Genomic DNA, 24,890 nt, shown 5'->3' with positions numbered 1-24,890 from the left:
TTTGTTGAGTTAAAAATGTTCAATCTTGTACCATTACCCCCTGTAGGTGTTGAAAAAACACGTGTGACTTGAAATTGAAATGAACAGCTTTATCTAATGTTTGCACTACATGCTGGAAGGGGGCTTTGCTAAGAGCTGCTCCAAAATGTAACATCACGCCGTCTTAATTTCTTTAATAGTGAAGCCCAGTTTAATAGTTTAATCAATTTATTTCCCCAGCTCAAATGAATAATTAAGTCGTAGTATGCTGCTCATTTACCAAGAACATAGCTCAGGGGCTGTGTAAATTTACCAGGGTGAATTTCTTTTTCTGCTCCCTTATAATGAGCTACAGATAACTGAACATGTATTATTATACAGAACAGCGTGTGCTTATCTGTAAGCAAGAAAATATGCATTATATGTGTTTTGCTGTGTGTGTGCGTGTCATGACCCTTTGTGAATGACATTCGCTTTATCATACTCTGCTGTTAGTAGACAGAGTTGCCAGTCACACATGGGTCCCGCTGTCACAGCATCTGACCCTTCAGTCCATGGAAACACTATTGATTTTTACTCCCACGCTTGGTGACAATAATGGGTTGTTTGGAAACACCGATGCTGGTATACAAAATGAGCTGGCATGTTACCATGCTTCAGTACATTTGTTTATCTTCAATATCCGAAAGGTATCCTCTTATGCAATTGGTGACTTACACACACATTCACAGTTTCTAACATCCTATAAGGTCTTGTCCCTATATATTAACATTCAGAATTTAAGCAACATCATCAATAGGATAATGTTAATGCACTTAATGTTTTATTTAAGATAATGCTATTAGATGTGTTTGCATAATTACTCATATCGAGTGCTGCAGGGATGACATATTTTTGTAGGCCAACCTGGAAGCAGGACACGTTCCCATAGACTTTTAGGTTGTTACAAAAAATAAGCTCTATAAATAACAAGTTTGACACACGTTTTGTCCAACACAACTTTTATGAATTTTGAAGTCTAAATGAGTTTAATAGAAATAAAAACCTAACCGTAGGCTATAAGTAAACTACACCCACAGTCTCTCGACATCAAAGTCATCACCACCAAGCTCCCGACAGCTCTTTCAAACATTTAAAAACATGGGAATTGTGCCCATGTTGTGGTGTTTTTGAGATCTTTATGCGTGATGACATTTATAGTCCCAGACAAAGTCTGTCCCACTGAAAAATCCAGCTTTTTTCATAAGCTGGTGAGCTGGTTTTAGCTGGTCTCCCAGCTTGGTTTTAGCTGGTATTGCTGGTGTAGCAAGCTGGTCTAGTTGTGTTTTGGTCACTTTTTAAGCTGGTCCAGCTGGACTGGGCTGAGAAGACCAGCTTAGACCAGCTACTGCCACCTTAAACCAGCTAAAACCAGATACCAGCTTATGCTGGTCATTGCTGGATTTTTCAGTAGGGTGTAGTGCCATCTAGCAACTTGTTAGCAGGCACCCTTTTAAAGACACTTGAAGCTTTAAAAAGTCACAAGTAGGCTTGTTTCTGGTGTTTTATGCATAAAATGTGAAAATATCTTGACCTTATATTAACCCAAGATATTATTTAAGTAGTTTCACCAAAACCCTATTCAAAAAACCCATTGACTTTGGGACGATGAAACGGAAGTGCTAAAATTCTTAAACGCTCTACAGGTTTTGCTAAAAAAATACATCATCCCAGAGGCACCCTATTGGTGCATATTAAACCAAATAATTATATTTCCTTATATTTATTTAGTGAAAGTGTGTGTCTCTTTATTATATTGAAATTTTTACCATATTTTAGTTTTTACATGCATATTTACGACTGATAAATAGTAATTTAATGCACAGTGGCGGCCGGTGACTTCTTTTTTCGAGTGCGCTCAATGCAAAGTTCGTCACTACATGTATGTAGCCCATCATGTGTGTGGTTCCTTATTTCAAAATATGTGTTCTGCGCGTCGAGATATCCTATGTGCATCACGTGTTTTGTCAAAAAAAGTGCCTGCTGCAGACGCGTTTAAAGGGTTTATGATAAAAGAGATGCTTGAGTTTTCCAGATACTCACATAATTTCATGAGTTTACTGTTAAGGGAGTGTCTTGCATGTATTTTGTGAACGTGAGCGTCTCTTTTATCACAAACGGTTTTGACGCATGTGCAGCAGGCACTTATTTTGACAAAACACATGATGCACATGGTTCACATGACGCAACACATATTTTGAAAACGCAAGCAACACATGACACACACAACACACATGACAGTCACAAGCCGCCACTGCAAGTACATGTACAGCTTTTTGTTTTAACTCTTTCCCCGCCAGCGATTTTTAAAAAAAAGTTGCCTTTTTTATGATTTTTTTTATTTTTTTAATGCCTTCCAGAAATGTTCTTCTATGAATATATGAAGAGTTCGGTTCCAAAACTGTGATAAACACCGAAAAAAAAAATGAGTTACTGCCAAAATCAGTATTGTATCAGGTCAGTATTAAAAAGTAAATTTTCCTCATCTACTTTGTCCTTCGTGATCAACAAACAAACAAAAACAAAATAATACTTTTGATGGCATTGATAAACCTGTGGTGGTTTTTTGTGACGGGGAAGGAAAAATGGCGGCTGTTGCTTGTTCTCACACGACAGCATCAAGCTTCTGTCATGCTAACACATTGACCCCAGGGGATCTTAGGAAAAACTTTCCATTATTTTACGCAAAGCCAACTAAAATCGAGCAGGACCAAAACATTTTAAAGCTGATCGCTGTCAAAAAAGTTCAGCGACGACGTCCCAAGGATGACAGCTGCAATGACAGCGTTCTTAATATGACAAAGTGTTTTGATTAATGCCATTTTTTATCAGTGTATACCACTAGTCAACTAAATGAATATAACATGGCAAAGATGAATGCACATTAATATATTGATTCAATAGATTTATAGCATTTTGCGGAAAAAATAATAATATAATATAATAAATCTTTGAAAATCTAATTATGGATTTGAATTTATGTTATTATAACCTAAAGGTACTATGTGAAAGTTTGTAACAGAAAATTGTGGTTTTCATCTTGTCATTTTCTTGCTATAGAAAACACATTTTTACCGAAATTAGTCAATATGGATTGATTGCATTTTGGAACCAAACTCTTCATATAAACATACAATATATCAAATGAAAGAACAGACCCTCTGCTTTCAAACAAACAAAAACAAAAATTGAAGTGTATGTTTCTTTAAAAATACAAAATTTTGACCAACAACCTAAGATGATTGCTTTTGTTAGAGATCATAATCCAAATAAATAATGAATAAACATACACAGAGATGTAACTGTTTTTGAATTAGTGGATGCTTTAGTGTTTTATAAGTTGGATAAGACCACCACCTAGTGAATAATAGCAAAATATAGATTGCGGTAAAAACTCATCAGGAAAGTGTTTTCTCTTAATTTTCTCTTATTTAATAACTTGTCAATGGTGGGGAAAAACTTAAACAGCAAATGACTAACTGAATAATTATTTTAAAACTTTACTCACATGGCCTACATCATACAATGTAAATAGAAACTGTACTTTGCTGTACTTTATGCAAAATGGTATTAATAAAATATGAACCATGTATCCTCCAATGCATGTCCTATATATGTATGAGTGCTTCATTATTTACATTAGTTATTTCTCTTTTTTCAAAAACAGAAATGGGACAGAAGTGGATGCTAAGAGGATAGGGGTTAGGAGTGAGGGGTGGGTGACATGAATATTCAACCCTATGTTGCTGGGAAGGTGAAAGATTTAGTTCGAGATATTCTCTGAGGAATATACCCAGCCAGGAGAGAGGGCAAAAACATTCGCATCCCCACCACATCTCATTTCCATTCTCCTCACATACACGCAAACAAGCACACACACACACACAAACACGCTGAAGTTGCATTCTGGAGAATCTTCCCTGCAACACAACCATCATTGTAATTACACTCAGCGAATGAACTCACCTTTTGACAAAATAATTCACTTTGCTTGTGTGTGTCACAGACTAAACTAAATATAAAAGCCTGAGGAAGGACGAGCAGTTGGATGGTGTGCTTTGTGTCATGCGAACCCCAAAGCATGACACACAAGGGGCGCTGCTTCTGTCACACCCATCTGATCAGTGCTCTCATTTAAATGTCCTTACACAATTTATATTAGAGGAGTGCAGGATAATTTTACAGATCCACAAGCAAAGCTGTTGGCTTGTATGATGCATTTTATAATGAGGCACCTGTTCTGTATTAAAAAAGATGAAAAACTCTTCTCTAACAGAAGCTTGAAGAGTTTTTAGAGGACAGAAGTGAAAAAAATGACATAAACTGAACCGGATCATTTGAGATGGATCACATCCAATATGAAGTAAGGTTTGGTTTTGACTTTACTGAATAAAGAAATACTATAATAAATGTGTAGATATTAAGGAAACCGTATGCTAACCGTATGCTAACTTTAACAATACCGTAGCCAGTTAATCTCTTTTTAAAAAATGGGCCTTCAATGTGAAATGTCTTTTGTTTTGGTCGATGTGATACTGCCCACTGCCAATTTATCCAATATTGTAATTCGACAGCTTGGTTGCCAGTTACCACGGTTGCTTAAATGACACCACAATGGCCCATAAAAGCAACATCCGGTGGACGCAGTCTCCGAAATGAGCCTCATATTGAGTTATAAAAATCCACATGAGCGGGTTTGTAATTTGCAAACAACTAAAAACATTGCAAACGTAAAAAATGAACAGATTAACGTATGCTTTTCATCATCAGTTGTGCTCCTTTATGTGTCTGGCAACTCGAGGGAGGATAGGACAAAAGGGTTTGCATAATCAGGGGTGAAAAAAGTGACAAAGATGGAAGGAGGTAGCATCTTTATATATATAAGGTACAATGGAGGTAGCATTGTACAACAACATTAGGCGTGATATTTATGTGCAATATTGTACTGATAACCAAACGCAACACTCAGATGTGTATTTTACACAAATTTGGTATTGCATGATGCCAACTACAGTATAAATGCTTATATGTAGAATCACATTGTACTGTAGCGCAGCTATTGTGAAGGGAGATCGGCTGTGCAAGCAGTTTTCCGTCATCTCTGTTAACTGTACATTAACACCGTGACAGGAGACGTGATAAACAAGTAGTTGTCCTGTACAGATCAGTTTACACAGCAAGGCATCTCTGTAAATGCGGAGACTGCGGTTATCATTCCCCGAACTGTCATCGCGACCTGGGGCTTTCCTTATCCCAAGTTGTATTTCTTGGGTCTGCACCAATCCTTTCAAGGAAAATAGACCCTGCCATTTTCAAAAACTCATCCGATCTAGACGAATCACAATCATGACCTATTCTGTATCCAAAACTGCAAATTTCTCCATAAGGTGACACATTTGACTCGCAACAACGCAGTTACATTCATGACGAAAAACGAAAAGAAGCGATCAGAGAGCTCATTTGTCCTTATGGGATCTTTATGGGATGTGTGGACACATGCACAGATACCAGAAAATCATTGTCAGTGTGAAAATCAAAACTATCCCTGGACACATTTTCTGTTATCTGTGTTTGAAAGGCTTATGATAGCTGCTAGTGAGGTTTGGGGGGTTGTTCTAGTGCCATCAGCCAATCAGAGTTGTCCGGTTATCATTTTCATGTGGCTCCAAAGTAATTAGTCACATGGCATTTACAGCTCAGGTGATTGGCCAAAATGATTAAATGCCCATGAGCAAAGATGGCAGATTTTAAATTGAGTGCTTCCAGGGCATCATTCTCAGAGCAGCTGCCATTTAAATTAATGAGAATGCTAGCAGGTAGCTTTCTCCTGATATTATAGACCTCCTCGTTCTTATCTGTGTCACACGTCATATTGAGCAGAAATCTCAGCAGATTTAATGGGTTAGGCCATGGATTGAGTTGGCGCGACCTGTACTTACCCCCTGAGAAAAGTAGAAGGCAGCAATGCCCAGAGGCCAGAAGCAACAAAGCATGGAGAAGATAGCAAGACCCAGGTGATCACGAGGAGGGATGACGATAAAGTTGTCCTCGCTCTCACTGTCGCTGGAGCAATCTGTCTATAGAAAAAGAACATTTGTGTAAGCTTCAATATTGTCCATTTACTGAGCTATCTGTGCTGTATACAACACAATTTCATAGCAATTTGTAACTATTTATGACCTGCTTTTACCCTAGTGGGTTTAGGAGTGCTTTGTCCTTGCTTTTTTAATAATTATATTATGTGCTATTCAAATTTTAATTTCTTTGTCTCCATTATATAACTTGCAGGTCATACTTAGTAGTACCAGAAAGGGGTTTGAAATCTATTGTGTTAGTAGTTTACATAAATCACAGCAGTAATGGATAATCAGAAATTTATCTACCTGGAAAAACAGTCCCACAGAAAGATTAATTTAGATCTTACATCGCAAAATAGGAAATTTAAAGGAAAACACCACCAGTTTTCAATATTTTACCATGATCTTACCTCAACTTAGACAAATTAATACATCCCTGTCTTTATTCAATGCGTGCACTTAATCTTTGTACAGCGTGTCGTGAATGTGTTAGCATTTAGCCTAGCCGCATTCATTCCATAGGACCCAAGCAGGGATGAATTTAGAAGCCAACAAATCCCTTCCATGTTTTCCCTTTTTAAAGACTGTTACAAGAGTAGTAAAATAAAATAAAACATTTGTGTAACTACTTGTGTAACAGTCTTTAAATGGGGAAAATATGGAAGTGTTTGGTGGCTTCTAAATTCATCCCTGTTTGGATCCTAAGGAATGATTGGGGCTAGGCTAAATGCTAACACATTCACCACGCGCTGTACAAAAGAAAAAGTCCACGCATTGAAAAAAGATAGGTATGTATTAATTTGTCTAAGTTGAGGTAAGAACATAATAAAATATTGAAAAACGGTGGTGTTATCCTTTAAGTGCTTGAACAAAAAACTTGCTTTACCTTTTAAAGCTTTCAGACTTTAAACCCTTTAGATTTGATTGTAAAAGTGTAACAACGCTTTTACTGCTTTTTCAGAACAAAGTATGATAATGTTGTCAATAGTACTTCAACTGTACTGTACTGGAAACCTAAACCTTAAATTTAATATAATCATACAGCCACATATTTGTATTTGGGTGTTGTACATGATATTTAAAGTCATCATAAGATGCATTTGTGGTATCATATTACAAGTTTTTCACTTCAAAATGAAGCCCTTCGTAGTTTAAGTGTGTAAGACAGGAAGTCACAAGGTTTTTCATCACACATATTGTATCATTTTCTCAGATCTCTCCTTTGATTCCAGTGATTCACTTGAGTAGCTAAAAATAACACGACCTGGTGGAGAGTGAGCCGAGAACAAAGCTGTTAGGAAAATATTCCTTCACTGATCCAGAGCCATAAGCTGCAATCATCAGTGGTGAGGAATAGCTCTGTCACCGGAGTTTTATCTGCTAAAGCAACACTACCTACCGCTCTATAAAATAACAGGATGTTAGATTGGATATCTCCATAAGGGTGGGTTTAGTGGTTTTCATGTACAGATACTGTTGTGTACATGGTGTCGAACGTGTTTCAGAAAAAGCTTTGCAGAGACGTTTGTTTATCGCCACATTTAATTACGGAAATCAAAAATTTTGTATATATAATAAACTGTCACTCCTACACTTAGTCTTTGCTTATATCCAAATACCTGATGTTATATAAGAGGAGATATATATATATATATTTCAGTGGGCATGTGTTAGACAGTCTGATATGTGCTGTGCAGCAGTTTAGCTGATTTAAATTGACATACAGAATGACTTCTACAAAAGTTCATTACAAAGGCAGCATTACAGATGCTGGTCATATAATTAGAATATCATCAAAAAGTTGATTTATTTCACTTATTCCATGCAAAATGTGAAACTTCTATATAACATTCATTCATTACACACAAATGCTTATTTCTTTTAATTTTGATGATTATAACTGACGACTAAGGAAAATCCCAAATTCAGTATCCCAAAAAATTTGAATATTGTGAAAAGACACCTGGTGTCAAACTCTAATCAGTTAATTAACCCTAAACACCTGCAAATGCCTTTAAATTTATCTCAGTCTATATAGGCTACACAATCAGCGGGAAGTCTGCTGACTTGACAGTTGTCCAAAAGATGACCATTGACACCTTGCACAAAAAGGGCAAGACCCAGAAGTTAATTGCAAAAGAGGCTGGCTGTTCGCAAGCATATTAATAGAGAGGCGAAGGGAAGGAAAGGATGTGGTAGAAAAAAGTGTACAAGCAATAGGGATAACTGCACCCTGGAAAGACCCATTCAAACATGTGGGGGAGATTCAAAGAGAGTGGGCTGCAGCTGGAGTCAGTGCTTCAAGAACCACTACGCACAGGCATATGCAAGACCTGGGTTTCAGCTGTCGCATTTCTTGTGTCAAGCCACTCTTGAACAAAAGACAGCACCAGAAGCGTCTCACTTCTGGACTGCTGCTAAGTGGTCCAAAGTTATGTTTTCTGATGAAAGTACATTTTGCTTTTCCTTTGGAAATCAGGGTCCCAGAGTCTGGAGGAAGAGAGAAGAGGCACACAAGGTCTTGCTTGAGGTCCAGTGTAAAGTTTCCATAGTCAGTGATGGTTTGGGGTGCCGTGTCATCTGCTGGTATTGGTCCACTGTGTTTTCTGAGGTCCAAGGTCAACGCAGCCGTATACCAGGAAGCTTTAGAGCACCTTATGCTTCCTGCTGCTGACCAACTTTATGGAGATGCAGATTTCATTTTCCAACAGGACTTGGTACCCTCACACAGTGCTGAAGCTACCAGTACCTGGTTTAAGGACCATGGTATACCTATTCTTAATTGACCAGCAAACTCACCTGACCTTAACCTCATAGAAAATCTATGGGGTATTGTGAAGAGGAAGATGGGATATGCCAGACCCAACAATGCAGATGAGCTGAAGGCCACTATCAGAGCAACCTTGGCTCTCAAAACACCTGAGCAGTGCCACAGACTGATCGACCCCATGCCATGCCACATTACTGCAGTAATTCAGGCAAAAGGAGACCCATCCAAGTATTGAGTGCTGAACATGCTTATACTTTACAAGTTCATACTTTTCAGTTGGCCCAGATTTCTAAAAATCCTTTCTTTGTAGTCGTCTTAAGTAATATTCTAAGTACTTAAGTAATTTTCTGAGAATTGAAAGAAAGAAATAAACATTTGAAATATATCTGTCTGTGTGTAATGAATGAATGAATATATACAAGTTTCACTTTTTGAATGGAATTAGTGAAATAAATCAACTTTTTGATGACATCTAATTATATGACCAGCACCTGTATTATTTTGATGAATTTGAGTTATACCCATATATAGGAGATTTTATGGACGTTCCTCTCCAATACAGAATAGAATGAAAATCTCTGACACCAGAAATTATACAAACATCTTTTCTCCTAGCCTTCAATATCTAATGCATTCTTTTCGCCCATCCACTAAATTGAATCAAAACAGATAGGGCACCAAAACAAAACACAGATCTCATCATCTTCCCATTCAGCTAAAAGCATGACATTTTCTGCATTAGATGATTAAATAATTGCCAACAGTGTCAAATGGTTAACCCCCAAGGAGTCCCATTGTTTGGCCCGTTAAACCCCACCTTCACCCCTGCCTCAACCACTCAGGTGCCTCTTCCAAAAAAAAAGGAGGGGTTGCGGGGTGTGACCGCAGATGCTGTCACTGCCTGCCAGCTTTCTGACAGGTAATGATAGATTAATGGATGGTTTTATCCTTTCAGGGTGGCAAGAGGCTGGGGAAACGAAGCGTGTAATTTATGTTACCAAAATGCCTCCCCCAGCATGAGAAAGACGGGCATGTCCTTTCTCCCATTCTTTTTTCCTCTCACGATCCATCTCTTAGCTAATAAAACGTTACCTTATTTTCAAGGTGATCGATGTCTACACTTTCAAACTTATTATGTACGTGTCATGTACCAAGGCTCTAGCTGAGTGCCCTCCTTTGCTGAAATAATTGAATCCATATACATTTGTAATTAGCTGCTTAATCAAATATCTTTCAGTTAGCCGGCGCATTTTTTTTATCGCTATGCAAGGGCAGGACACAAGTAAAACTGCTTCACTTCAAACAGAAATTAATCCAAAATCGGTTTCATGGTGTTCTTTCGCACATTATTAAAACGCAACATGTAAGGTTTGACAGCAGACAGCATTCTGGTTTGCACCACCCTGAGCTTTGCTGCAGTCTCCGCTCGCATCCGGATAACTTTAGGCTGTGGACACGAAAGGCCATACAAATAAGAATGGATGTTTTGGATGGAAAACGAATGAGGCAGTTTAAAAGGCGGCCAATAGAGACTGATAGAAAGGTGCGTGTGGGTTTGACTGACTGTGTGGGGGGTGATGGGCTGGGTCAGGGTATAAAAGAGCTGTCAGGTGAAAAGCTCACGGAGGCAATTATTTTCCTACAAAGGCCAAGTAACTGCATCAATGATGTTGTTGTGAGGTCATTGTCCTCGACAGGCGCGATGTTTACGTTGAACAGCCGCATGCATTTTTAAAGGGACCGCTGGATGATGGCGGAAAGTAGATAAGTTGTGTCATGCCAAGAGCTGGCAGCATTTCAGGAGCGGGTCACGGTGGTGCAATTCATCAGGGGGTTTGATTAACGCCAAGCGAATATAAAATACAGGCTTACTGGGATGGTAATAAGCCGGGGTGATTTATAGACCCCCAGACCACACTTGCGAATGGCATGACCTGCGTTCAAGGACCACGATGGGATGCTTAATCACAGGGCAAATAATCGGCATGACATGCGGGCATGATAACTGTGCCAGTGAAGAGTTATTATTCTATAGCAAAGCCATATTTCCAAGCTCATGAGAGCATCTATTGAATTGAATATGGAATATATTTGGTGCAATTGTAAGAGTGCAAAAGGATATTATTTGATAAAGCTCATGGCAATATGTATGATACTAAAATTATGAACACAAAGCAGTCGACTTAGCCCAAGATAAACTCTTGTAATTGATATATGCAGCCTCATAACAGAGACGCATTAGCCCATTAAATCCTTATTCAATGTTTACTCTCGCTAACCTATCCATCAACAGTTATGATAAATGAATTTTCCACAGAATCCACAGCCAGCTCATTTATCTCGGCCTGTGTAAATAGCCTCTGATCACCTGGGAACTGAGCATACCCTCTCGCCTACAATGCAACAGTAATGAGATTAAGACTGGGTTAGTGTTGACAGAGTTCTGTGGATCTTAATAATTTAAAGACTAATTAATTGCCTGGTGCCACAGCTTTTCATTTAGACAGCAGAGCACCATGCAAGTCGTCTGATATAACGTTTGCCTTTTATATTACTGTAATCAGTTAATGTGTTTAACAGTTAATGTGAAAACATGAGTAAATACAGTGTTACCGGATTTGAATGATAACCTGAATTGATTTTAAAATGAGGCACATTGCATGCTTTTGCCCAGTCACTTTTTATAAAATAATTCCCAGCAAAGTTTTTTTGTAAATTGCAACCAGACATTGGCATTATCATGCATTATAAAAAAAAAGGATTTCTGCCATTTCATTTTAGCTCGCTCTTTGCAGTGTGCTGTATTACAAATGTTTTGGGAGGTTTGTGTAAAAGACTGAAATTTATCTTAACAAACTGAGGAATGTTGGTACATTAAAGATTTAGCAGAATAATATTGGTGTTTGGAAGACTTATGTCTTACTCTTGGGGAAGATGACATACAGTATTTGTTTTTGGATACATTTCAGCCATGTTTGTTTATGAGAAGTTAAGACATTTTGACAGTGAGTACACAGAAAATCCAGTGAAGCTTTTCACATTCGACTCAGGTTTAATGTCTAGCAAATTTCTTTAAAAAACATTTCTTTCTGTTTTGTACAGGGAATTACATTCTGAAAAAAAGGGTTTTAAATGTGTCTCTTTCTATTTTTATATGACACTTCTGCTTTTCTATTGTGATGGCTGACGCAGTGTTTTTCGAGTGTTCATAAGTGTGGTGCGATGAAATGTGGAGGGAAATGTACTGCCTCTCCATTGCACCCACATATTCAATGTTTTTTTTGTAAGAGTAAAATATGTAAATCTGCTGGCCAAATTATTGTGTAAATCTTTCTTTCAGCCATATGCTGCGATTTAAATTATTTTAATAAAAGAATGTCTGGCTAATTGAAGATGCCTAATAATTTGTCCAAATGTAATGACTTCGCTAACAGCTTAAAGGCATCTATCATGTTCTGTACCATCTGCTAACAATCATTCATTTGAAATCATAGAAACAGATGGTACAGTATGTGATGGTAGATGACATCATACTGGTGGCTAAACCAAAATACTGCTACAGTTTGTCTGTACAGTTCATACACTATAGACCAATTTCGTGTTTGCAAACAGAGATGACATTTTTTTGTGGGCGGAGCCAAACTGGTTGCAGAAAGTGACTGCTCCGCAGTAGGGTTGTGAAGTGTTTAGCATTGTTAGCATTAAACCGTGATTTTTATGGATCCGGTGTTCTGTCGAAGTCTGATTCCCCTATGTTTCCCTTTAGTGCAATATTTCTTATAGCGTTTTAATCACGTTACGTTTATTTTTTAGATAGATAAAAAGTTTAAATGGCTTGGCTACTGATATGCATGTATGTAAATTATATCTATTGTTCTTTTTTGCTAAATCAATTATTTTTACAGTCTGAATTGCTAAAGTATATGTAAAAGCAATACTATCATGTATTATATATAATAGCGTTTGTTAAATATTTCATAATTTTCCTGTTTTCTATTATTTCTTCCTTATATTTATCTTACGTGTTTGTTCTTAAACTATTATAAAAGTATTATGTTTAAACATACATTAAAAAAGCCTGTTTATATATTAATAACACTTTACATCATGTGTGTGTCTGTGTGTGTGCTATATTTATATATTTATTAAGTATGTAAACATAATAAATTTAGAACAAACAGGAAATAGACATAAGCTAAGATATAAGGAAATAAAAATAAATAATAGAAAACTAAAAAATTATGAAATATAAAAAAATTGTGATATCATTGCTTTTTCAGTATAAAAAAAAAACATTTATTCCGAATAAATTATAATTGTAACGTGATAAAAACGCTATAAGAAACACATGGAGGGAACAGACTTCGATAGAACACCTGATATCTTCTCTACTTATTTTCTATTCTAATTATTAAAAGATTTCCAGATGATTTCCCTTGCTCCATTCTGTCCATTTAAGGGCTTATTGTAATCATAAACACCTACGTTTATCTTCAAATGATGTCTTCGACGATGGTATTCTATAAAAATGAAAGCCATCTTTTTTGGCATTCTTATTCTGACACTAAACAGCACAACAGGACATTTTCTAGTGAGATATCTTGCTCTTTTCACTCGTGTCTAATTCATTTCCACTGTTTTTCTGCAACCGCATTGCGCGCGCAGCTTGAGGTGACGTAACTGTGACGTCTACTCGAAATTGGTCTATAGATCGCCAATTATCAATAGAGCTCCAGCTGTAGATCATTAACAACGCAGCTCACAGTGTGTACAAAATATCATAAATCTAAAACCATTTACTTATTAGAAGAACATTTATAAGACTTTAAATTCATAAAAATGCAGAACTGTTAATAGTAAAAAAAAAATACATAAATGGCACTTTGGTAAATTAGTAAACGTTTTTAAGGGTGCAGTAAAACCCACTTTAAATTCACTGTAAGTATCTTCATCTTTTATGGTCACACTCTTTGAAGCACTGCTGCTACAGTGTTTGGCATCATAAGTGTTGCATTTTTTTTTGGACTGTGTGTCATCAAAGCATTACTGTTGTCAGTGGTTTTGCTTGCTCTATCATAAATGGCGAAACAACAGTACTGTACATTTATACTGTGTATATAGGCTACAATAAATGGCTAGTATTTTAGTTTGGCATGTTAAAACTACAGCACCATTAATAACCCATTAACACAATTACACTACAACATATAACATTTTTACGGCATAAGCAATTTCAATTTTTTAAGTTATAGCAATTTATCACTAGTCAATATTTAGAGAAGCTACGGTAGCCGCCACAAGACAAACACGTCATCGTCTAAGATAACATAGGGACAAAATGTGCTCTGTAGAGCAGTTTGTCTGTTTAGAGCTACTGTAGAAACACGGCAAATGGCGACTTCCATGAAGTGGACCCACGGTGAATGAAGATAAAAACGTCTCATTGTTAGGTAATAAAAACAATACAGTTCATTATGTAAGGTTCTTATACACCACTGATAATATAGTTCTGTATATTATATTGCATTTATGTTAAGATATTCTACTAAAAGTTACACAATGCACCTTTATGGGAGCAAAAAGTCTAGTGTATTTAAAAATAGGTTTATTGAAGATTCTCAAGTTATTTTCCACAGATGAAAATCTTTCAAAATTACACCATTTAGACATTTAGAACATTTTCCCATTAAATACGTCAGAGTGAGACAAATTCCCTTTATATCCTTTCTAGATAATTTGTCCTCAGTGCATTCTCTCCAAAAGACGATGAGATCTAAAGAGAAAGCACTAAATTGCTTTAAAGGCATTAAATTGGGCTTTAAGGAGATAAAACGCTGCTTTCATAGCATCTTGTGGCTTCCAAACGGAAACACTAGGACCATTAGTGCCTCTCTTTAACTAGATGAAATGGCCATACAAGATCTATAGTACGTACGTTCTCCTGAATAAGATGCTAGTATTTGTGTGCATTACCTGAGATGAAAAACTTTACTTTTGTACTGTATATGCTACATAACCAAAATTATGTAAACATTCTTTTTAATTAACAGGGTTTCAAATACAACTATTACCAAAAGGTGCATGGTTTGTGCACTGCACTGAGGTCAATGATAAAAAGGTTTACATTTCAACCTATTCTCCAACCTATACGATTGCTTTGGTTGTTTGTCCATTTCACCAAATACGACCAATAGATGCATTTACTAAATTAGCACCTCTACCGGCAGCAGGTGAAACTTATTTGGGGGGGCATATTTTTGCTATGATTACATGTACTGGGATAAGATTTTCAATTTAAACCGCCAGGATTAATTGTATTTTATTACACATTACACTATTCAGGCATTTAGGGCAAATAACATACTCATTTATTTATTATATGATATAAACACAGTATACAAAACAGTCACAACTTTTTTTAAATGTACTTAAAATATGCCAAGTGTACCGAGGTCAAACGACCGATTTATTTGAAGAAAAGATGCAAAAGTGATGACAATCCGCTGTAAATATTTTATATCTGGTGTACACTGATTCAAAAAACTGCCACCAGAAGAAGCGATGCTACGTCATCTATGATTGTGAAAAGGCATTGGCTCTCGTGTGTCTCGTGACCGATTGCATCATTACTTTAGCTAAGAATGTGAAGCGCTATTGGCTCTTGTGACCGACTATGTCATGCAGGTATGTTTGAATAAGATCTGACTGTCGATTTGATCACAGTTCTTCATATAAAGTAATCGTATGGCTTCAATTTGCAAGGTTTGCAACGCGAATGGTTTGTATTACTTCTATACTATAATAAATACATGTGACTGTACTTTTACTTGCATGTTTTGTTTTATATGGTTGAGAAGTGGTTGGGTTAAGGGTGAGGATGGGGTTAGATGCTCCAAAAATCTTTAAAACCATAAATGTTTACGAAACCGTTTCTACATTTACAAATTCATAAAATTAAAATGTGTTTAATCTGATGTATAAAATGTAACAACGGGTTGTATAAGCTATTGCTGCTAAAGGACACGAATCCTTTAATACGTCACTTTACGTCGTAATAAGGTGCTTGCACAAACAACCTATGAGACGTTATTTTTGGAGGACACTTTCTTACATTTACACGTGCATTTACCAGATGCTTTACAAAAAAATACTATTATCAGGTGTGTTCCATGGGGTTCAAACCTATGACCTTTTGGGCTGCTAGTGCAATGCTCTACCACTGAGCCATACAAACTGAGGGGACATTTACACAACAATGTTGAAACCAAAAACGGGATGAAACTGGATTGTCATCTTTTATTGTTTGTAATACTGCTCTGTAGAACAACACGTATGTGCGCATAGTGTTTTTTTACAAAGTAAAACTATTGGGCTAGCATGCATAATTCAATGTTTTCCTGTATCAGTGTGAACAGGGATCGCTTCAACAACATTATGGTGTATACACAAAATTTCTCAAAAACTTTTGGTACAGTCATTATTTGTGTAAATGTGCCCTGAGTTTGGAGTGGAGGCACTTCAATGGTCTGCACAAAGCCCAGACCTAAAACCTTTGAGCCAGAACCCATCACTCAAAATGGGAGCTGTTTAAAGGATGATCAACTCCCTAATGCCAATGGTTTCCCAATGAAATCTTCAACCAGCGCATATGGGTGTGTTTGTTGGATGTCTACATAATTTTGGCCATGTAATATATCTCACAACACTTGAAAAGAAAACTGGGACAGCATAGGTGTCTCTAGAGAAAAAAAACAACAGTTCACTTTATCATTGCAAAAGATTTAGCACAGAAGAATCTTAAAGCTATAGAACACAAATGAGATGCACAGCCTTCGATGTCAAAATGATGATACTGATGCACTGCATACATATTTCTTTCACTATCCTTATAAAAAAATTCTATTAACCGAATCACATTCAAAGATTTGCGCAAAGCTGATTAATCATTAGCTGCTCAGATGAGTCATTTTAGTCTGACTCATTTTCAATTGACTTTAATGCATTAGCTCAACATGCACTGCACTGTGAACATACAAAACTAATGCCTTCAATTTAATGTGTTATTTACACGTGTTATTATGAAGATTTTTGGCTGTAGTTTAGTAAGACCCTCGTATTTCATATAATCACTTCTAAATCTATTCAATTATCTTCTATTTTACACACACTCTAATATATTTTCATCAAATATTGATAAATGCAAATAATTTCAAGTAATTTAGCTAATTTTTTAACATATTATGTGAAAATAATTTAAAGCCATAATAAAAATCTGGCTTTGTCACATGCAATGCATGCTTTAAACAGATCAAAGCACATACAGTATCATGAAGGCAGTAAACGGTATAGAGCTGTACAGAGGTCCAGAGCTACATATATATGAAGACCAGCTTTAATATCATGAGACACCTGCAGTGAACTCCAGTGGTGCTCTGCACACTGACTGAACAATGCTCAAATGGTAAAAGGGCCAGAATTCTGAACATGACCTGCATACGTATACTATATGCCTTCCTCTCGGTGAGGCTCAAAGGTGATGAACCTCATCCAGCACCATTATATCCCATCAGCAGTACAGAACACTGCCCAGCCCCTCTCATTAGCTCTTCTCTACCTATTGAGATCATTTCATGTAGGTAATGAAAATATGAAGAAGCTTTGTTTGGTTCACTGATTCGTGTCATGCTTCCTGGCAAGTAAGCAGAGATGAAAAGGATTTTAATGATTTTGGTTTCAAGGTTGATGCAGCTGAACAATTCTGATATCCTTACGATTACATTTACGATTGAGTATTTTTGAAGAATTAAGTTATGCAATTCTCAATCTCATGGCATTTCGTGTTTTGTGAAGTGGAATTTGTACGATTTAATTCATTCATTTATAAATACTTACTATACCCGTGAGATCAGGCAGGCAATTCTTAATGCATTTTGTGCCTTAAGCAGTTTGTTGCCAATTAGATTTAATTAAAATGTATTTTCATTTTACATTTCAAGAGAAGTGTACTTTTTATTTAATACAAGTAAATCATCTTAATTAGCACAGGTATAAATAAAGTATACTTGAATGTACAAAGAATATAGCACATAGCACACTATTAAGTACATTTGTATTAAATTGTTATTTTTGTCCTAAATAAAAGTATATACAAATACTAATTTAAAGTATAGTTCTTCTTCAGCAGCACTTCAACAGACTTGAAAAATGTATACTCAATACCTGTAATAATAAATATTTTAATAAATGCTATCTCATAATAGCACAGTTGAGTAGCTACACTAAAAATGCATTTTGGGTTGAAACAACCTAGCATTGGTTAAATAACAACCAAGCGGGCTGGACTCGTCCCTCTTTGACCCAAATAACCCAACATTTTTCTCAGTGTACACTTAGATGTTCTTAGGTTTATTTTAAACAGTACTAAAGAGTATTTTTTTAAATTAAGTACAAAATTAGTGTGTACAAATTTTACATTACTTAGTGTACCAAAATAAGGATGGGAGCATGTGAAGTTACAGACTGATTTCACGAAAATGCGTATTATAGTTATGAAGGTATATTTGGTGCAAAACAACTGCACACCTGTGACAGTGGAATTTGTATTTGTAGAGATTATCCACACATGTGTATCAGTAAACTTGAAGTCGCAGAGGACGAGATGCAAACTTGTAGATTTTTTTTCTTTCCCTCAAATACAACACAACAGTTACACATTCACAAATCCTTCAGTGCAGCTGCACAAATCCCATTTTACAAATCACAGATTAAGAAACTCACAAGTTCACATTTTTTGCTACAATTGATGCAGTAAATATGGTGCATAACCTACTTGAACACCTGCATCAAATAATGTGAAGTCACACACAAATTTTGTACATTTGCAAAATCAGTTTGTGCATCTGTGCGATGAGACTTGCATGTGTGTACAATTTATTTTTCACAATTTTTTTTAATTTTTTAAATATTTTCTAGCCCAAACACAAGTACATAAATACAACTGCTTGAATCTGCTGCTACGAGTTTCAAATACTCTTTTTCGTGTGCTCTCTCTTCTGCACCAAATATCTCGAGATAAATGGTGCGAAAGTGATTTGTATACCTGTAGGCTTTGGCGAGCACTGTTCAGCACTGCCCACCAGGTGGCGCCTGACACTCACTGAAGCAGAGTTTATTAATTACCACCAATGTTTCAGCAAAGTAAATCGCCTTTATCAAGGTATTATTTTCACCAAGTGGAGAACAATATAAATGGGAGTGCTAATTATACACACATGAAGGTAATTACATACAATATTCCAATGATTCATTAGTAAACAAAATATAAGTTTCATAAATTTCAAACCATCAATATAAGTAGATTAAAAAATACAAGCAGCAAATACACACATAAGCCTACATTTAAATAAGATACCAAATGATGTAAGTCCCATTCATTTTTAATATCATAAAACAAATTATTTTATTTTTCAGACTAATTTTTAATTCAAACAGGAGGTGGGGCCATGGAAAGAACGTTTGTGATTTCTTTTGCAAAATAACCTTTTTTTGAAGAAAATATGTGTATTTAAATCATGCTTTTTCTTCTAATATACTAATTTGGATGATTATTTCTGTCTTTTTGAATCGGGTTACTGAACAACTAAATTATTTTTATTATTATATAAACAGTTGTTCTGAATTCTTAACATTTACTTTGGATGCTAACCCAAATCAAATCAGCTTTTTAGACTTGTGGATAGCTCGTAATTGTTTATATAGGGATCCGATTAAAAAACCTACAGCTCGTAATACACTATTGAGAGTGGATTCTTATTGTCGTGAGCAGGCCGTATGCAGGATTTTATAAATACCGAGGTCCATATGTATTTTTTTAGGGCATGCACGCCAGGAAAAAAATTCTTATTTCTCTGCTCTACATATATGAATTATAACACATCAGAAAACCAAAGAATCGAATAACTATAGATTTCAAACCATGTCAGTATGCGCAAGACTTGTGTTGTTTATTAGTAAGACATTGAAATAATTATGTTACCATCCTGGGCACACTGCTGTATCAGTAAAGTAAACATAGGCTAACTGAATATGATCAGTTTAGTGAATTAACCAAAGGCTATCAAGAATTTGTTTATTAAATTCATTCACAATATGCACACACTTATTAATATGCTGAAATACAACATCAATATTGCAGTGGCAGAACTAGAATTTTATAAATGGGGTGGCCAAGGCTACTTTAGGGGGTCCATATCCCATGAAAGAAAACGATATGTAATTATTATAATACTTCACATTACCCCATATAGGGCTGCACGATTAATCGTATTTTTATCATGATAACGATATGCGTGCCCCACGATTAATTAATGACAATCGTCGCGATTAATGTGCAAAGACCAAGCACAAAACACACGTCTAGAATCAAGCAAAGTGTTTGTTATGGGCGGAGTCAGAGTAAACGGAGTGTTTCTTTTCAAGTGCAGTCTGTGTTAAGGTAGAAATACATTAGCATCACGAGATTTACAGTCATTCGAACATAATGGCAGAGCAACAAGAAGAAAGTGCAGAAATATGTATGTTTAATTCCCAAAAAGGGTCATATAGGCCTACTCCATTGTTTGGATATTTCGGATTTGAGGAAAGTGATGTTGATAAGTCACGAGTCTTGTGCAAACTGTGCTCCTGTTCCGTCCAAACGTGAAATATCAAGAGTTTCAAAAGCTGAAGACACAAGCCGCAACCATAAAAAATCCCCGACCATCCACGACACAGACAACAATAACGGATCGAGTATCATGTAAGTTAGCTAAGGATATGTGTCCAATAAGCACCGTGAGCAGCAATGGTTTAAAAAAAATATATTGCCACATAAAAAGGCATATCATAGCGATTTTTTATTCAAAAATGTTTTATTTTAGTTTAATTCTAATTTGATATAAATATATATTACAGCCCTGCATTTCACCCTTTTTACGCCCATTGGGTCGGGTTTCGGACCATTTTTAACATCACAGTTGATATGCGGCCAGGCCTCTGGATTTTTTTAGGCTTCTCCACCTTTATATATAATAATTTAATTAAAAGAAACGTTGAGACATTGATAAATTGTAAAAGAAAGACGTTTAACCTATCGCACGAGTCCACTACGCACATTTAGAAATGCACCTGTAGCAACGGTATTTAGCGTCTCCGCCAGCAGCAGGACCTTCAGTGCATCAGGGAATATGGAGAACTGAATAAAAACCTTAAATACTATGCATAATCTATAAAAGACTTCTTTCGGTAGTCATGTGAAAAATGCGGTGTAAAGCCTTGAATTTTAATTGATGCATAGCGAATGTGTAAGGTAAGGCAACCTGCATGTTTATTTCGTTTCATGTTTATTTCGTTTTGTTTTGATTCATTATTTTTCTGCACCCCGCCGCGACTGCGAGCAACAAAGCAGCCCCCCTCCGCTTTTAAAAAAATAGTGTGTTGATAATAAACATTTAAACTAACATTGTTATATGCTGAAAATATATATATTATATAGACGTTATTGTAGGCAAGTGAATTGTTGATTTGAGAGGCTCATTTGATCAAACAAGTCGTCAAAATGACGTTAGCTGTCGGCCGCTAACCGCTTGGTCAATATCAAAAACCTTAATTTAACAAATAAAAAAGGCTCTAAAATAAATAAAAGATATTTTATAATTTTGACAGTTAAAACTGAACTGATTTAATTGCTGCAATAGTCGTACAGCTGTAAGGAATCTGTGTAAGGAGTTATTTTTGTTATTTCTGCGGATTTCTTTGGCAAAATCTATGCGGAATTTTGCAGAATTATTTTAAATGTTTTAAAAAGATCTAAGAGAATGGGAGCTGTGGATATTACAAAACAATTAAATATTTTATAATATAGGTCTATAAATGTATATAATATTATATACATGGCTGTAAAGTGTAATAAAAATACTGAAGTAAATAGAAGTTCTTCACTAAAAGAATGATCGTATTTTTAATCGTGATCAAAAGTTTGAGCAAAACAATCGTGATCATCATTTTTCCTGTAATCGTGCAGCCCTAACCCCATATTAGATAAATATTCTTCTTGCCCTGAATTCATTACATGCATTATACTAACTGTAAGATACAAACATAATGCAAGGCTGAACTAGCATAATAAACCAATAATAAACCAACTTACTTCAAAGAGCAGAGCTCAACATTAAGATATTTATTTAAAATTAAATATGGATTAATCTTTTTTTACGAAGTTACAGTCAGGACCAGTGAGTGATTTTCTCTTCTTTTGTTATTTAAGTAACTTTAATGACTTCAACAGGTACTGTTTTTTAGACTTTAAGACAGAATGTAATAAAATGTTTACATTCGGAAGACATATTACGACATAATCAGTAGTTTACTATGATACTCACTAAAACAGTCCGGACCTCAATGGTGGGTACGGCCAAGGTCAAGAGTCCTGTCTGTGTCTGCCCTATTTCCCTCTTATTCCTTTGTTGCCCCGCCCCCTTTTTTGTTGCCATGGACATTAATTCATACTCCACCCACTGCCCATCTGTTTCCATAGTAATTAATTGTTTCTGTTCTGTCATTGGTTCTTGTCACGTTTAATTACCCTGCCTGTTGATTGCCTGTTTGTCAGCCGTTGTTTTATGTTGGTTGTTTCCTGTCATGTGTTACTGTTCGTGTTCTTGCCTGTGCTTCTGTACCTTTTTTGGATTTAATACACTTAAAAACTGCATTTGGATCCACTCATCTTGCCATGTCTTGCCTTCCTGTGACATTTATCATCCGTTAACATTGAAGAAAAGTCTTCCTTAAGGTCAAATGTAATATATAAAGTCTAAAAATAATACATAAGGGACCAAATGATGTTATTAAGAATCTTAATGATATGGAAAAATCTTTGGGATTCACCCCCAAACAAATACAAGCTTATTTATTTGATAACATGTCACTGTGGTAAATCATATGTAGGAAAAACAAATAGAGAGTATAAAACACACATCGCAAAACATCAGAGTGCAATAATATGCAGAAATATGAACCTGGCATTAGCACTGCATTTTGTTGAACTTAATCATCCTATTACTTCATTATTGTATATAGGAATTGAGAGGGAATTTCCATCTAGAAGGTGAGGTGAGTTTGACCAATTTTTACTTAGACAGGAGGCCTTTTAGGTATATTAAATGTGAACATTGGCACACATGGTTTAAAAGTAGATTTTGATTTGGGTTGTTTTTATAGGTATTATGATATTAAAAATGAATGGGACTTACATCATTTGGTATCTTATTTAAAGTTAAAATGTGTGTATTTGCTGCTTGTATTTTTTAATCTACTTATATTGATGGTTTGAAATTTATGGAACTTATATTTTGTTTACTAATGAATCATTAGAATATTGTATGTAATTACCTTCATGTGTGTATAATTAGCACTCCCATTTATATTGTTCTCCACTTGGTGAAAATAATACCTTGATAAAGGCGATTTACTTTGCTGAAACATTGGTGGTAATTAATAAACTCTGCTTCAGTGAGTGTCGGGGGCGCCACCTGGTGGGCAGTGCTGAACAGTGCTCGCCAAAGCCTACAGGTATACAAATCACTTTCGCACCATTTATCTCGAGATATTTGGTGCAGAAGAGAGAGCACATGAAAAAGAGTATTTGAAATTCGTAGCAGCAGATTCAAGCAGTTGTATTTATGTACTTGTGTTTGGGCTAGAAAATATTAAAAAAATAAAAAAATATTTGTGAAAAATAAATTGTACACACATGCAAGTCTCATCGCACAGATGCACAAACTGATTTTGCAAATGTACAAAATTTGTGTGTGACTTCACATTATTTGATGCAGGCGTTCAAGTAGGTTATGCACCATATTTACTGCAGCAATTGTAGCAAAAAATGTGAACTTGTGAGTTTTTTAATCTGTGATTTGTAAAATGGGATTTGTGCAGCTGCACTGAAAGATTTGTGAATGTGTAACTGTTGTATTTGAGGGAAAGAAAAAAATTTACAAGTTTGCATCTCGTCCTCTGCGACTTCAAGTTTACTGATACACATGTGTGGATAATCTCTACAAATACAAATTCCACTGTCACAGGTGTGCAGTTGTTTTGCACCAAATATACCTTCATATATAGTCCCACAAAATGTGATTCATTTATTTGTGTCCATGGCACGAAATTTTTTTGCGTGACTTGAGCATCAATGTCTTTTCGTGACACTCACATGAATTTCTCTAAATAGTGCTTATGTGCGTGGTATGACTTTCTTATTCGATTCATTTTATGTATTGTTTTCTCTTTTTCCTATTTTCTTACCATTGTTGCTTGGGCTTAGAATCACTTCCTGTTACATTTGTAGACATCCTAACCCAAACCCCAACTCTAACACCAACTTCAGGCGCGAACAGTTTTAAAAGTGGAAGAAAAACATGTAGAAACCAATACATACAATTACATCCTAACCCAAACCCCAAATCTAACCCCAACCTCTAGCAACAATGATTTAAAAATGGGGGGGAATGAGAAAACCATTCATAAAATTACACGAAAAAGAAAGTCGTGCCACAGACACGAGAAACTATTATAGAAATTTGTGCGAGTGTCATGAAAAAGACATAAAAAAATGAATTTCATGCCATTGACAAGAATAAATTAATAACATTTTGCATGACTATAACACGAGTTTCCGTGAGATCATGTTGCAAGTTACAGTACACTGTTACTTTTAGACCTAGCTGTAACCCAGCCTTTACCTCAAAATTTAACTCTAACCCCTAATCCTAACCCTATCCATGCCCCTACTTCTTAACTAAACCAAACCCAATCTCATTAGCTGTAAATGTGGGAAATTTCCAGAACAACTTGTAAATCCCTATTGGAGATACGTAGTGATAGCACATTGTAGGCCACCTAAAATAAAGTATGACTCATTTTTTAAATGTGTAAAATATTACAGAATGTAACTTCTCAAAACCCAGCTAACCATTTTAATAGCATATTTG

At 35.8% G+C, this 24,890-nt stretch overlaps 1 protein-coding gene across 1 annotated transcript in view; it reads right to left on the bottom strand.

The window, feature by feature from the left end:
• Positions 1 to 24,890, bottom strand: part of syndig1l (synapse differentiation inducing 1-like) — a 38,921-nt gene that overhangs the window by 6,866 nt on the left and 7,165 nt on the right. The window contains exon 3 of the mRNA XM_065256928.2: positions 5,958 to 6,095. Coding sequence (XP_065113000.1) covers positions 5,958 to 6,095 — 138 coding nt within the window. The remainder of the gene's footprint in view (positions 1 to 5,957; positions 6,096 to 24,890) is intronic.

This window comes from Paramisgurnus dabryanus, chromosome 12 (assembly GCF_030506205.2).
Source record: "Paramisgurnus dabryanus chromosome 12, PD_genome_1.1, whole genome shotgun sequence".
Taxonomy (NCBI): Eukaryota; Metazoa; Chordata; class Actinopteri; order Cypriniformes; family Cobitidae; genus Paramisgurnus; species Paramisgurnus dabryanus.
The sequence above is the reverse complement of the archived record's forward strand: the minus strand, read 5'-3'. Positions and strand labels throughout refer to the sequence as shown.